This window comes from Mastigoproctus giganteus, chromosome 3 (genome assembly GCF_048544385.1).
Source record: "Mastigoproctus giganteus isolate SK-2022 chromosome 3, ASM4854438v1, whole genome shotgun sequence".
Lineage (NCBI taxonomy): Eukaryota > Metazoa > Arthropoda > Arachnida > Uropygi > Thelyphonidae > Mastigoproctus > Mastigoproctus giganteus.
Genome location: NC_143577.1, coordinates 233644762 through 233660529, shown reverse-complemented (window position 1 = coordinate 233660529; position 15768 = coordinate 233644762). Strand labels below are relative to the sequence as shown.

Here is a 15768-nt window from a genome sequence, read left to right as displayed (position 1 = left end):
ATTCCTGACTGTGCTGTTGACAACTAAAAGTTCAATACAATGGGATGTGGGGGAAAACATTATCGAAATGGTGTACAGCACAGCCTCCTAGTTGATACTCAAAGAATTCCTATATGCCTCAATGTTCCATGCATGACAGTCTGGTTAGTTAGTTATTTGGTTTTTAGGAGCATTAGCAACTAAGGCCATATTGCTCAGGGAATATACGGTGGTCATTCCCTGACCTTTCCGCATCCTCTGTATTTGGTGGTCATGGGCTCGAACCCCGGTCTAATCAAGAAGCGTGTGTTATGCACTGCTGCTCCTGCCCGCATGACAGTCTGGAAATCATTAAACAACGGATTGTACCCCCACCGTATCCAGCAAATTCAACATCTTAAATCTGCAGACATGGGAAACTGGTTATAACTCTGCTGTTGGTTAGCCCCACATTCTCATTTACATCATATTTTGTTCACATACAAGGTATTTACTCATAATTAAGTAAGCAACACCAGAAACTCCTATTTGTGAGAATCTGTACAGAAAAGTAGAAAGTAACTTCCAAATTATGTGGTGTGTTGTCCTTACTGACTAGCTTCTTGGACCTGCACATTTTTCCACAATGTCTGACAGGTGACATTTACGTCAGATTTTTGCAAAATGAACTGCTGGTCCTCTTAGAGAATGTTCCCCAATAAACATGATTGCAGATTTACTAGCAGCATGATGGAGTCCCTCCTCCCACTTTTCAGTAGGAACATCATGCTTTATCTAAATGAATGGTTCCTAAACCAATGGACTGGCTATAGGGTATGCTGAATTAGCTACCACATTATTGGATCTCAATCCATTAGATTAATATGTATGGAGATCCTATGAAAAATGCAGTATATGAATGCAGGGTGGACAAAAGAGATAAAGTACCTTAGCAAATTCTGGATGCTGCAAGAAAGGTTAATAACACTCTAGTTCTTTGAAAGATTACAAAATTACACAAGCAAGGGGCATCCAACCAATGCTAATTCCTTCATATTGTATGGCCCTCAGACATCTAGGCATATTTAAGTGTTATATCTCCCACCTTGCTTCCTGAGCTTAAAACAAGTCTCAAAAAGTACTGTTTTTTCATATTAACTTTTGAAAATATTCATTTTAGTAATATTCCATTTTTCTGTTTTGCTTTCTTGTATTTAATGTGTTTTCCTCAATATTTAACACTATTATTAGAATAAAGAATCTAATATAATAAAGAATCTTGTTAGCATCATTTAATGACAGTGTCGTATTTTTGTATTTAATTATTAAATGAAAAAAATTAAACTGTAAACAGTCTATAGAAACTAAAGTTGATAAAGTTAGTCGATAGAAATTAAATCCTATTTTGAAAAGCATAATTAGTGAGAACCCATGTAGCCTGCCACCTTTAGTATTTTATCTGTTCTGGCCCTTAGCCAAAAATGGTTGAATGCCCTTCAGTTAGCTAGTAAAACAAGTGGACATTTTTAACAATTACTGTAGATTAAACTACGTAAACTATACAATGTAATAATTTTCCTATTTTTTTTTCAGCACACTATACACTGTAATGTTATCTTTTTTCTAATAAAAAATGTTTTGGCTAATACTAAAATCTTTCAAGTACGCTTACAAAACATACTAAATAACCATCAAGAATCACACCCATGATGATAAAAAAATTTTCTGACCTCAGGAATCAACGTTTCCTCTATACCCAAATTCTATCATATTGAACATTCACTATCAAACACACAAGCAGAAATGAGCCATTTTCTCACATAAAACTTAGTGAATAAGCACTCACTGACCTGGGACTCTTTGCAAATACTAATGCGGTGTTGAGTATTACTTTTACAAAACATATAAAAAATTTATATCCACATATTAGTCAGGGAAAATGTTATGAAACAGGACTAACTACACAGTTTAGTAGCACATGTGCTAATCCTCTGCAAGCTAGCACAAATATAAAATTTTTTCGCTCAAAATGACGGCAATAATCATCACCTGAAATTATGAGTCATGGGGAATCCTGTAGATATCATGCATCTAGTAACAGTTTTGTATTTTCCATGACAGCAACAGTGGGTTCACCATTTGTTGGAGGCAAGAAATTCTGAGAGGTGCCTTCAACACAATTGCAATTAGCTGATGGAGGTGTAGGATTTTTCCCCTAAACATTATTCTAGGTTTCATAAGTGTTACAGAAGATGAGCAGGAAATAGCACTTTTTTTTTTTTTTTTGCAAGAAATAAGACAGTATTCAGTTTTAACAGGTTTGAAGTTAAGTTTCCTTTGCTCTAATGGAGAGTTACCTGGAGATCAATCATTTAAGAAATTGGTATGGCTATTCAAGCAATTAAGGCTGTTTGTGAGCAGCAGGGATTCTCAAGGTGAAAGGTAGTATGCTGTCCTCGGCAAAACAATAACAGAATTTCCATTCAGCAAAAGGACATTAAACAAACAAGAGGAAAAGAGTGGAAGGAAGAATATAACCTTGAAAATGCACAAATTTGTTGGTTGAGAGAGAACCAACATAGAAAAATTTTACATAAAACAATCGAAAGCAGTAACATAAAGAGTAACTGCTTGAATCTCACTGAACTTTTCTGGAATTTGTCCAAATACAAGTAATATAAGCCACTATATAACTAGTGGGCCAACACTAATGGAATCCATATTGGGACTTGTCAATTAGACAGCAGGTTTTGAGACAGTATTAAAAGTTGGAAGTTGATGGATTTCTCAACTGGGTTATAAAGAGTTGAAGTGATTGCAATGGGATGAAAACTAGAAAGAAGGGATTTGATGGCCTTTTTTTAGGAACTGGCTGAATACAAGCAAATATCCACACAGAAGGAAAAATACCAAAAGGAAAAAAGGATTACAAAAAAGGTAACAAAAAACAGTAGTAAGCCCTGCAGCACAAGTTTTGAGGACATGCAGGAAAGTTCCTCCTTTAAAATGAAAGGAATCACAGCAAATAATTAGGAGAAATGAGGGTAGTAGCAGTTGAGGGCAACTGATAACTATGATTCTGTCAAAAAATTAAGTGGGGCTTGGCAGATTTTAGGTATAATATACACTGAGACTTGAAAACCAAAACCACATATATTTGTGAAATGAATTGGGAACTTTTCAGAAGGTTCAGATCTTTTCACATATGCTGTAAATATGTTCCATTAGTTTGACTATTCATAATGCACTGATGCAGGTGAAGTGAATTGAACGTTTAAGGAGACATGTACTATTTGATGAAATTTTTGGATATGGTGTACACAGAGAGAATATATACACTCAGCAACTTGACATAAAATTGTTATTTGGTTTTCAGGAGCATTAGCAACTAAGGCCATATTGCTCCGAGAATATGCGGTGGTCATTCCCTGACCTTTCCGCATCCTCCGTATTTGGTGGTGACGGGCTCGAACCGCGGTCTAATCAAGAAGCGTGTGCTACGCATTGCTGCTCCTTCCCACCTGGCTACGGAGGCGCCTTTGACATAAAATGGCCTCAGCACTGCTTCAAGCATACACTCCACTCAGTTCCCTCCAATCAGCAGACAACAGGCAGCAAGATTATACTCTAGCTGGTCTAGATACTGCCTAGAGAGTTACCAAATAAGTTTGGTGCAGCTGACTGTCTAGCCAGCTTTCAAAAAATGTTTTAAAGTCATACTGCCAAAATATAAGGAATATTGGATATTGCCTATCAGAAACTCAAAAGACATGGCTCATACTATTTAACAGAAGATGGGGGATTGCTAGTACTTTGCACTGAAAACTAAATACTGTTTTTACTACTTCAAGCCACCAATAAGCAAGTGATACAACACCAGGTGATGAGTGTGACCTACCACCTAGTAATGTAGATGGTTGATGTTTCTTTATGCAGTGTGGGTGCCACACCTTGCCCCTTGTTTACGCCCAAATGGTTGTCTCCAGTATACTATGCTCAGCATTTTAAGACCTTGCACGTGGGGATATACCCAGTGTTACTAATAGTCCCACTGTGAAAGTGGAAACAGATCTGGTTGTTGCAGAACAACTGAACTTTGCCAAAATTTAACCCACTTAATTCATAAATGGGGCTGGGGTCACTAGAATGATGTCTGCAACAAACCTCGGGGACTTTGGACAGGATTATAGTTCACATAGTACCCGTGTAATCTTTTTATCATGTATTATATCTGTGTGTGTCTATGCGAGTGTGCGTTCATGGGACTGATCTGCATAGGATTCAGGCTGAAAACCCTTCAATATCTCACACGGAGCCTTACTTTGCTATCTCAGATTAATAAATAAAATAAATTGCAGCCATTATCAACCCACTGCAGGATGGAAGCCTCCTCAACAACTCATGCTGAGGGAAATGGACCACAATCTGCCACGCTGGTCCAGTGCGGGTTGGCAGATCGACCGTATTCAGCAGTCAGGGGCTTGAACCCCGGTCTACTCAAAGAGTGTGTGCTACTGCACTCCCGCTCCTGACCACTCGGCTACGGAGGCACTCAGATTAGCTAACTATAAATCTGATTGAAAAGGCTTTTAAGGATTACTTCTGACTGAGACAGGATATTAGTATTATTAGTAGTGGTGAATGATGCAAGAAAGCAAGCTTATACAGCATCAGCCAAAAAAAAACAAAAAACTTGGACCTCTCCAACTAAGCGACAAGAGGTAAACTCATTATGCTATTACATTGGAGATTATGGTCTGGGGGAGCACCAGCACTGAAGGCCATATAAGAATGGATCACTGACAGGTCAGAGGTATCTATCGATTGCTTTGTGTCCTACCAGATGTTTGAACAAGTCCAGAATATTGATGGTAACCTCATGAAATTTGCTGTGAACCAACACAGAAATTGTAATCTCAGGTTCATATGTCCCTTACTCTTCCACCATTCATCATAGATGGCCACGCACTACCTGCATTGACACCATGACCACCTGAATAGGGCTTACAATATTGAGATTCCGGTAATTTTTTTTCCGGTATCGATAAAAAAATACTGGTTTTTCGGTAAATTTAAAAAACAATTGTTTATGATTTATTTACATAAAGGTTATAAAATCGACAACAATAAATCCTTAATACTGCTGAATTTGCAAATGAGGGATTGTTATACACAATACAAATGCAACGGAAACCTGAAAAAGTCATGAAACTGTAAGACATAAAAATCTTACAAATATATTTCTCTTAGTGAGTAGAGTGCATGCATGTGGAAGTAAAGCACTTAAGGATATATTTACATTAGTGGCAGTAGGCCTGGTAGGGCAATTAAGGAATATGGTGAACAGTGGTATGGCATACAGAGTAGTAACATATCTTACTTCTTTGTGGTATGGCAGGTGCAGACAGGTTAAAATTAAAAGCTTCCGAACAATAGTTTAATCCCTCTGTTACACTGCTACTTGAAGATTTTGGGAAAGGGTGTCGGGATGGAGCAGTTCAAAGGTATTGTGAACAGGTGATCTTGAAGTAAAAGGTGAAAGCGTTTCATTGTGTGGGAAAAATATTCTGTTTTTCCCATGGAAGGAAGAGGAGTGAGTTTAAACAATAACACTGTGATTGGATCAGGTTTAAATTAGATAAGGAGAGATAGGTAAATGCATGCAAACCCCGCTGGGGTTTTCATATAAGCTTGCATATAAAAAAGCAGTACAAGGGGTGATTGTAACTTGCAATCAATTTAATAAATAAATAAATGAAAAGGAAATAAATAAGGTGCTCGCACCAAAAGAGGGGTTTGTGGTTGTTGTTCGGAGGGGGGTTGCAGACTTCCAGTAGTAGTTCTGGGTTCAGTTTGGGTCTAGTTCTGGGAGTGTCCAGTTATACAATGAAGGGTTCCGCCGGGCATGTTCCCGTGCTAGAAGTTAATCCGGAAGTTGAATAACAAGGCAGTCGGATAATGTCCTTGCTTCTACTACTGCTGTGGTAATTTCCTTCAGTATTAACATAGAACTGTTCTCAAAATCCCGAAATAAGACAGTACTGGAAGAGCTATACAGCTGAGATCAACTGAAAGATATATATCTTTTCGGTTAGAGTCTCTCTCTCTCTCTCTCTCTCTCTCTCTCTCTATATATATATATATATATAGAGAGAGAGAGAGAGAGAGAGACATCACCGCACTCCTTGGAAGTTTCGGTTAGAGTCTCTCTCTCTCACTCTCTCTCTCTCTCTCTCTATATATATATATATATATAGAGAGAGAGAGAGAGAGAGAGACATCACCGCACTCCTTGGAAGGAACCCGCACAAAGGAATCCCACTGTGAAAGAGAAGGAAGGCAAGTCCTCTGAACTGTGTTGTTTTGGAAATGCGAGATTATTTTAGAGTAAGGTTGAAGAAACATGAGAAATAAGGAAATGTTCAGTATTGAATTGGTTTACTGGTTGAAGTTGTAAACAAGATTGATATTGCTAAATTAAGAGAGATTACATGCAATTGTTAGCATTAAATTGGTGACTTATGGATTGCTGTTGCGAAGAGAATTGATATTGCTGATAAGAGAAATATGAGGAAGTGATTAAGATTGAATTAGTTTAGTGTTTGAAACTGTAGAGAGAGTTGAGATAGTTAATTGAGAGAAATTTTATGGAAATGATAGCATGTATTAACAGATTAAATGAGAAAAGTGAATAGATTAGATTTAAATGAATACCAGTTATGTACTGTAAGTAATTTTGTATGATAAATAACTTTTGTTTTATATTTGTGTCATTGCTCTTGAGAAACTGATAGCTCACATATAATATATATATTTGTGTGTGTGTGTGCGCGAGGAGGGGGAATATCCCTCAGCTCCTGGAAATTCTCATTTTTTAACGCAGTCAGATATCTTGTGGGGCTTAGTGCTTGAGGGGAGCTGCTGTACGAAAATCATAACAATGGCCACTGATGGCAATACTAAGGTAGAGGAAAATAAAAATTAATAAATAACCCCCCTACAACTTAGATTTGGTTTCCTCTCCAAACTTAACTATCAGTCCCTTTCTTTTGTTAATACGGATATAGTGCCATAAAAAGTCAGAGGAAATATTTTTTTATTTTTGATAAAAAGGGAAATAAGATTTTTTGAAGATGAGGGAATAAGGGGGGGGTTAAACTGAAACTCGTCTATGACTATCTCAGTACAAAGCACCAACCAGCACAGAATCCAAAAGGCCATTTTCTGCCGCTAATTAAATATGTACCAAAATTAGATCCAGTTTAAATGATAACACTATTGAGTTTCTTAAGAGCTCACTTTATTCAGACAGGTAGTGCGGATGCTTATTTTTTTGTTTTTAGAATAATCGTATGTTTAATAATTTTTGCTAGAATATTTATCATTGTAATAAAAGTTCGATTTAAAATGTGCATTCAAGTAATTACTTGTTTTTTCCTTACTTTATTGCGCCTAATTGTCATCAAAATTTATTGCAAAAAATGTTTTTTTTTTTTTTGGAATACCGGTTTCATAATTTAAAAATACCAAAATACCGGTATTAAGATTTTGACTGGTATTGTGAGCAGGAAGCAGCCATTCCGTTATAGATGACATCACCCATACAACGATGCCCTTCAAACCACTACACTCATTTGCACAACCAATCTTAAATTCTAAAATATCTCTGTAAAAAAAAAAACCAGGTGGTTATGCCTAAATTTTGTTTTTTGCATTTTCCTGTGAATAGGCGCATTATAGCCACAGCTTATGTGCCGTTAAACCCCCATAACACACACTACACTCAGGGTGGTAGATAATGAAAATAACCTGGGGGTAATTGTGCAGTCAGATAAGAAATTTTCTGAGCAGTGCAGACAGGCAGCCAGAGCAGGTCATGGGGTCTTTTCAATGATATACAGGAATTTTGCTAGTAGGGATAAGGAGGTGATTATCCCTTTGTATAAGGCAATGGTCAGGCTACACCTTGAGTACTGTGCACAGGTCTGGACGCCTCATTTTAGGAAATTTGTAGAGTTGGTAGAACGAGTACAGAGAAGGGCAACAAGATTGGTGAGGGGATCCTCTTACCAAGAAAGGCTTAAGTTCTGAAAATTGCAGCGTCTGGAGACTAGGCACCTGTGAGGTGATCTGATTGAGGTGTATAAGGTCTTGAATGCTTTGAGCAAGTCAATTCTGATGGGATTCTTCCTATTGCTCAGATTACGAACCTAAGGGAGCATAAATTCAAATTGAAGAAAGATAAAATGTAGATGTGTGGAAATTTGCCTTTAGCCAGTGGGTAGTTGATTGCTGGAATTAACTTCCATCTGTTGTTGTGGAAGTTGATAGCTTAAATAAGTTCAAGGAGGAATTGGACAAACTTTTGAAGGGAATGAATTGTGTGAAATGTTTTTTTTTTTTGGCTGATGCTACATAAGCTGCTTTCTTGCATCATATGCCTCTGCTAATGCATTTAAAAATGAAATTTTAAATGGCTTTAATAAACCTGATTTTCATTTTTCGATCAGATTTAAATTAAACTAGAGAGAGGAGGCTTATGACATTAGGTGTTTTTTTTGGAATTTCTCCAGAATTTTATCATTAGTAGTAGTAATTATAGTAGCAAATGATGCAAGATTTGACTGATAGTTTGAGACAATTTGACTGATACAGCATCAGTCAAATTTTATACTATGCAGTTCGTTCAAAGATAAGCTGAAGCCACGGTATTACATTAAGGAAATTAATTCTAGACGCAATTTAAATAAACTAATCAAACTTCACTTTTATGATCATAATATACTTTCGAAGTAATAAATAAAAACTGCGATTATCAGTATAAAAATTCGATCACGGCCTTACAAACATGCATTTACATTGATACCGGTATTGAAAGTACGCATTCATTGATGTGTACATTTTTGATATAGCATTCATTAATACGATTGGCTTGAGCACAACGCATTTTTGAAAATAAGGTTGGCGTGGTGTATAACGGAATACAAAGCAAGTTACAGGTTACATTATAATAGGCCTAGTGGATCAGTAGCACGGATGTAATCAATAAATGAGCCACACACACAGTGCACTATCGAACAAGGCCAACCACCACCCAAAAACAGGAAGCAACAGTAACGCTGACCATCGATGTCCACAGCAATTGTTTTATTTTTAATAGAAATCTAACTATTCTTAAATAATTAATAGAAAACGGTAGCCGTACTATTTGGTAGCCTTAATTAACTACACTACGAATAGTTATTTAATATCTATATTAAATATGTTTCAATTAACTGCCTTATTTCATTCCATCCTCTTGTAGGATAATATCGAACCACGGAAAACATTACTCATCAGAGCTGGTGCAATAATAAAAACAAAGCTTGTACCTCATTCTTCTGAAGCTCCTTTTCAAGGTCTTTAAACTCATTATGCCAAGCTAGCCAATGTAATGGATATTCTCTTTTAAAATACTCCGTAGACATATTTTAAAACAACAGCACCCCACAGGGTTCCTTGACTCTTTCTACGGACAAGCCTCAGTAGCCCTACTGACACCACCTACGGCCACTGGCTTAAGCCCGATTGATGGTTCATCATCGTATCAACACGCAGATACTCACAGCACACCTGACGTACTGGAGCGCCACCTGCGAGTGAAAAAGGCATTAATGCAAACATGGCACATACGTGGTGGTGTGCTTTATTTGTCATTGTGTGTGTATCGTCTCGGTTGTGAACAAAATTGCTTGCGAAAATGTCAACTAAACTTTTCGTTACACCTCGTGCATTTGCTGCTATTCAGAGAGTGGATGCAAATGAACTTTCCAGCCTCAGTGAGCAGAAAATTAGGCCTCTGTTACCATGTTTAGTACGTATGGCTCTCTGTGCGCCTCTTGACCAGAGTAACGAATGGTCGGAAAAACGAAAAATTATTTTACAACTTCTATCCGGAATAGAACATGTAAATTCTGTAGTTGCTTTATTATCAATAGACTTTCACGAATTAGAAATGGATGTTAAAAAGGAACAGCAATTAAGGTATAATTCGAATAATAAGTTTAAAGTGTTTTTTTTTAAATTTATTTTATTATATTTTTTAAAATATCTGGGGAGTATGGACTTGGCTAAAGTGACCAGATCCTTAGTATTCCAATGCGGGACACCGATTATCCACCCCCACCCCCCTTAACAGTGCTAATCACAAAATCATTTTGTTGTAAACGTTTTTGTAATTAACCAAGAAAAAGTCATTTGAGAAAAATACACTTATTTTTTTTTTATTTATAAAAATATATTCGTATACAAAATATAAATTAAATACACATACTTTTTGAACTAAACTTATAAAATAAAATATCACACTTCTTAAAAAAAAAAAAGTATATAGTATATATTTGTTTTTGTTTTGTTTTTTCCACATATATTTGTTTTCTTTCACAGAAATAGAAATTTCACACACCTATCAGGGGCTCACATCTGGTGAGTATGGGCTTGGCACACCCAGGGTCCTGAGCTGGATATCATCATTCTTCCCTTTCTTGGTGATTCCTTTCTACTTCTCTCTCTCTCTCTCTCTCTCTCTCTCTCAGGGTAATAAGGAATTTTTTTTTTTTGGCTGGTGCAGCATAAGCCTCAGGCTTCCTTGCACCATATGGCTAATAATAATAATAATAATAAGTATAGGTACTTTATTATTATTAGCTATATGGTGCAAGGAACCCTGAGGCTTATGCTGCACCAGCCAAAAAAAAAAAAATTCCCGAGTTACCCTAAGAGAGAGAGTCAAAAGGGAATCACCAAGAAAGAGAAGAATGATGATATCCAGCTCAGGACCCTGGGTGTGTCAAGCCCATACTCACCAGATACGAGCCTCTGGTTTCTGTGAAATAATAATAAAAAATACATCTTTTAACAATAAAAACAATAGAAATTAATATAATTAAATATATTTTTCCGCAGAGTGAATTTTTCTTAATAATTTTTCATTTTTTGCTATTTCGTAAAATTCTTCACAAGAATTAGCAAAATTACATTTAACTTGTAGTATTGCTTTCAGCGTTTCTAGGCCAGTTGTGTTTTTTCTGACGTCCACAACTTATTTACTACCGAAAAAACTCTTTCCGTTGCACCATTGGTTTCTGGCAAACAATGCAAATCCAATAACTCTTTCCAAATGACTGCATTGTATGACTCTTGTTTAAATTGTATGATTCTTGTTCAAAATGTTTAAATATTTCAACCCACCTTATATCTGTTTGTCATTCCATTCTTTTATTTTTGAATCATCAGTATATTTTTTAAATATGATATCTTGTCAAAAACCCCACTTTTTTTTTCATCCGCATCAATTAAATTCATTTATTCATGATATAAGTATGGAGGCTACTTGTCCAATCTGGGACAGTTTATTGCGGGACAAATGACTTAAATCCAGGACAGTCCCGCATAATCCAGGACATCTGATCACTTTAGACTTGGTACGCCCAGTGTCCTGAGCTGGATATCATCATTCTTCTCTTTCTTGGGGTGATTCCCTTCTACTTCTGACTCTTGCTGTCTCTCTCTCACACACACACAGGGTAACTCAAAAATATTTTTTTTTGGCTGGTGCAGCAAAAGCTTTGGGCTTCCTTGTACCATATGGCTAATAATAATAATAATAATAAGCTGGTTTTTTTTTTTTTTTTTTTTATGAAACCCCCAAACATGAGAGGTATTAGAACCTATAGTACTTAGGACCACACGGGTTTGAGGTTGAGAAGACGAAAGAAGATATTTGTTGACATTAGACTTGAACTTCTGTAAACTATAATTTTCAGGAAATACATATGAAGGAAGGTTGTTCCAGAAAACGGCAGTTGAATGAATAAAAGGAAGATGAAAAGTTGGTTCTATGAGTTTGAAGTCGGACGGTAAATGGATATTGGCTGGTGGCAGCATGTGTTCGGACTGTTTTGAAAGAGAGAGCAGGAATTGTAGAAGCCAATTCAGAAGAATAATGCCCATGGAATTATATGTAGAAAAGGCATGCAGCAGAAATAGTATGTCTATGAGACAGAGAGTGGCGACACTTTTTTAGAGATCAGTCATTATTTAACCTAACTACACTCATCTGAATGGAATCTAGAAGCCTGAGAGAGGTTTTGGGAGCACTGCCCCAGATGTGGGACAATATTCCATGGTAGAGCGGGGTTGCGATTTGTACAGAGTGAACAGCTGTTTGGAAGAAAAGTAACGCCGAGAGTGAAAGAGAAAACCAAGTTTTTTAGAAGCAATATTTGTAATGTGCTTGTGCCAAGAGAGAGAGAGAGATTAGAAGTTAGAGTAAACCCCAAAAGAGATATGTCATCTTGCCTAGAAATAGTAGTGTCACCAAAGATAAGTATAGGAGCAGAAGAATCCTTTTTGCAAGATATAAGACAGGACTGAGTTTTAGATGGATTGAAATCAACTAAGTTGTCTTTGGCCCACTGGAGGATTACTGGTGATTGCACGGCATTTATGGAATTGGTAGCGAATATTTGAGAAGTTGAAGCCGATTGAGCATCCACTCCAACAGATATATATCCATACAAAGTTGGGAAATGACATTGTGGTTTTTGTCCATAAAATAAACTACACACGTTATACATAAGTAAATATTCATAATTAAGGACATTTTTTACCACGTGATATGGGGGAAAAAAAGATTTATTGAAATCAACTAAGTTGTCTTTGGCCCACTGGAGAATTACCTGGTGATCGGCATTTAAGGAATTGGTAGCGAATATTTGAGAAGTTGAAGCTGATTGAGCAGGGCACGGTTTCTCAAACTGGAAAGTGGAATGCAATGTGGTAATGTAGCAGCATAATGTAACAAAATTTTTACATATTATAACTATTATTTTAAATCACAGCAAATAAATGGATATGCTTTACAATTTGATTGACATACAGATTCAATGTGATGATAATTTCTTATTCTGTGCAATTACCAACTGATCAATGTTTGACTATGACTTAAATACTGGCTCTGAAGAATCATAAGATAACCATTGCCGACCGGGCTAGTCAGGTGGGTAAAGTGCCTGCCTGGCAACCCAAAGGTAAAAGTGTAAAGTGTGTTTGTGTCAAACGGCACCAGGGGTTTCCCCCATCTCCGTGTGGTTTTCTTTGTGGGTGTAACAGATCACTGTTAAGGCCAGAGATTTAAAAATGTATGGGATTTGGAAGTATTGTGTTGTGTATCATTGTTCCTCTGGCCATTTAGCCGCTAGACCCCTGCTGGGGCCCAACGTTGCCCACACTCAGCCCCGTGGAGGCAGACCAGGTACACCCAGCATAATTATTTACTCTGGCAGGCCCTGCCACCTAATTTCCTGAGATTTCAGTGGCTAGGGCCTAAAAAAAAAATTTTAAAAAATAAAAAAATAAAAATAATAACGCGATTTTAAGGGGTGGTTCGCTAATGAGGTTAAGTTTTGGAATTGATGCACGATTTGGCTGTTATAATTTGGAAGTTTATTTAAGTTTTTGTCGTGTGGGGCGTACACTGTGATGTATAGAGAGAGTGGGGGGAAAGACTGAAGACTGGAGGGGAAAGACAGAAGTATGAGGCCAATAGGGTAGACGACCCCAGATATCAGTGTGGCATGCCCATGCCGCACCAGGAGAAGTAAACGGGGGGGGGACGGTCCCGGCCCCTCTCCCCGCCAGGATATGGAGAGAAAGTGGGCCAGACTAGGTGTCCAACCCAGATCGCCAAAAGGTGAGGCAACAGTGTAGCTGCGGTCACAGTCATGGTTTTTGGATGTTCAGTTCAGTGTCACTTCAGGTAGGTCACAGTCTTGGTTCAGTCTCACTTGTCTCGTGTTCGTCTTATGGGGTCAGGAAGACCAGAGTCATCAGGAAGTGATGACTCTGGTCAGTTTGTAGTACTGCTTTGATGTCAATTCAGGTAGTCATATTCGTTGAGAGCATCAGTCCTGGCCATTTGCACCAGGTCATGAATGGAGAGTTATCTTTGCTGGTAATTTCTTTTCTGATCGGTTGTAGTCATGCGGTATGTTCATGCTGTAGTCTTGAATGTCTCCTCCTTGGTTAGTTTCAATGGAGTTCTTCTATTCAGATGTTTCCATATTGTTGCGGATAGCGATTTCCTTTCTCCTTCTGTTAAAGATGTCCTGGGTGTAGCGGCTGAACGCGGTGTACTCGTCTTCCAAATCCAGGAGGTGATGCGCAACCCAAAGGTTGCAGGTTCGAATACTGCCATGGGCTTGGATCACAGTAAAATGCAAAAACTTTGGGAGGTGCATTATGGCCACAGAAGCTGATGCGCCAACAACTAACAAAAAAAAAAAAAAAAAAAAAAAAAAAAGACAATCATTACAACTCCGAAAACTACAGAGCTTACTAATGCTTAATGCTGCATCTAAGGCTCATCAGTAGAGTTCAGTTAACAACCGTTTGACTGAATTCTAACAACCCTTAAAGAATTCCTAAAATTAAACACTTTATGAGCCATTCAGATGGTTTCAGGTCAGTAATTTAATTTCTAAAATTAAATGCTTAGTGAGCTATTCAAATGTTTCAAGTCACACTGGGTAGCTTTATCATACAGTGGTGCTGGCACTAAGGATACAAAAATGATTTTCAGCCAAAATATTTTATTTATCTCTAATCCTGAATTTGCAGGGTTCTAAACTACTGTAGCTCAGATTTGCTCTGAGTGAATAAATCAGCAAAAAAAAAAAAAAAGTTAAAATAGTACTTATAGTTAATTTACTAAATATGACTTTAATTTTGACACTAAAAATATTTCTCAGAACTACCCAATATTATATACTCATAAAGCTAAGCTAGATTAAGTTTTCAAAATTACCTAACATTATTTGCTCATTGCAGCAAATTAGGTTAGGTTGTGTTCAGAGGACAAGAATATTATTAGAGGGAATGGAAAGATTTTTTTTTTTTGCTAATACTGAATAAGCTTGCTTTCTCGCTTCATTTTCCACTACTAATACTGTTTTAAATATTCACTGCATAAGTCAGATGGTTATTGAAATTACAAAAATAAAAAAAAAACTGATATTTTCTAATGAAATTTTTTTTTTTTAAATTTAAGTTTTGCCATATGTTTTTTATCCCCTTTGTTTTACTTTAATGCATTTCATGAGCAGCTTTTTGGCCTGCAAAAAGTGACAAACTGCCAAAACATGCTACTTCAACAAGAAAAGTAACGTTTGTGGTCCCTTTTTCTTTATACTTTGCTGACAAGCAAAGTTGCAGATTTCTACTTTATATTGATTTTTTTTATGTAACAACTAAAGAATCTCATCAACAACTTTATTTGAAACTATTTTAATAAGATATTATGCTTAATAATTTTTTTTTACAGAACTTAGTCTTTCTTAGTTAGAATAAGATTTTAGGCCCCCTAACTAATCTTGTTATATGTCTGCATCCACTCCAACAGATATATATCCATACAAAGTTGGGAAATGACATTGTGGTTTTTGTCCATAAAATAAACTACATATGTTATACATAAGTAAATATTCATAATTAAGGACATTTTTTTCCATGTGATATGGGGTAAAAAAAGATTTATTGAAACTTATATCAAATACAAGCTCACTATCTACACTAGATTGTTTACAGGTGATTTCAATTACAATGATGCATTTTTGTTAATGAAGTACAGAGAAGTTATAAATGTGACTACCGAGTATAAAGTTTTTAACACACAAATAGACTTAACTAACATAATGCGAGCCCCAACACATTTATGGATGGGAATAAAGAAGAAGAATTGAACAGACTGGAAATCAATTTGAAAGATCTAGA

The 15768-nt window shown here is 36.7% G+C and overlaps 2 protein-coding genes across 5 annotated transcripts in view; one reads left to right on the top strand and one right to left on the bottom strand.

The window, feature by feature from the left end:
* Positions 1–9506, bottom strand: part of LOC150088851 (ankyrin repeat domain-containing protein 13D) — a 125931-nt gene extending 116425 nt beyond the window's left edge. For all 3 annotated transcript variants that reach the window (XM_090369701.1, XM_090369700.1, XM_090369703.1), the window contains exon 1: positions 9330–9506. In XM_090369701.1, coding sequence (XP_090225827.1) covers positions 9330–9425 — 96 coding nt within the window. In that variant the 5' untranslated portion in view covers positions 9426–9506. The remainder of the gene's footprint in view (positions 1–9329) is intronic.
* Positions 9507–9631: 125 nt separating this feature from the next.
* IntS2 (integrator complex subunit 2) overlaps positions 9632–15768 on the top strand; it is a 99423-nt gene continuing 93286 nt past the window's right edge. For both annotated transcript variants that reach the window (XM_090370938.1, XM_090370939.1), the window contains exon 1: positions 9632–9981. In XM_090370938.1, the coding sequence (XP_090227064.1) occupies positions 9698–9981 (284 nt within the window). In that variant the 5' untranslated portion in view covers positions 9632–9697. The remainder of the gene's footprint in view (positions 9982–15768) is intronic.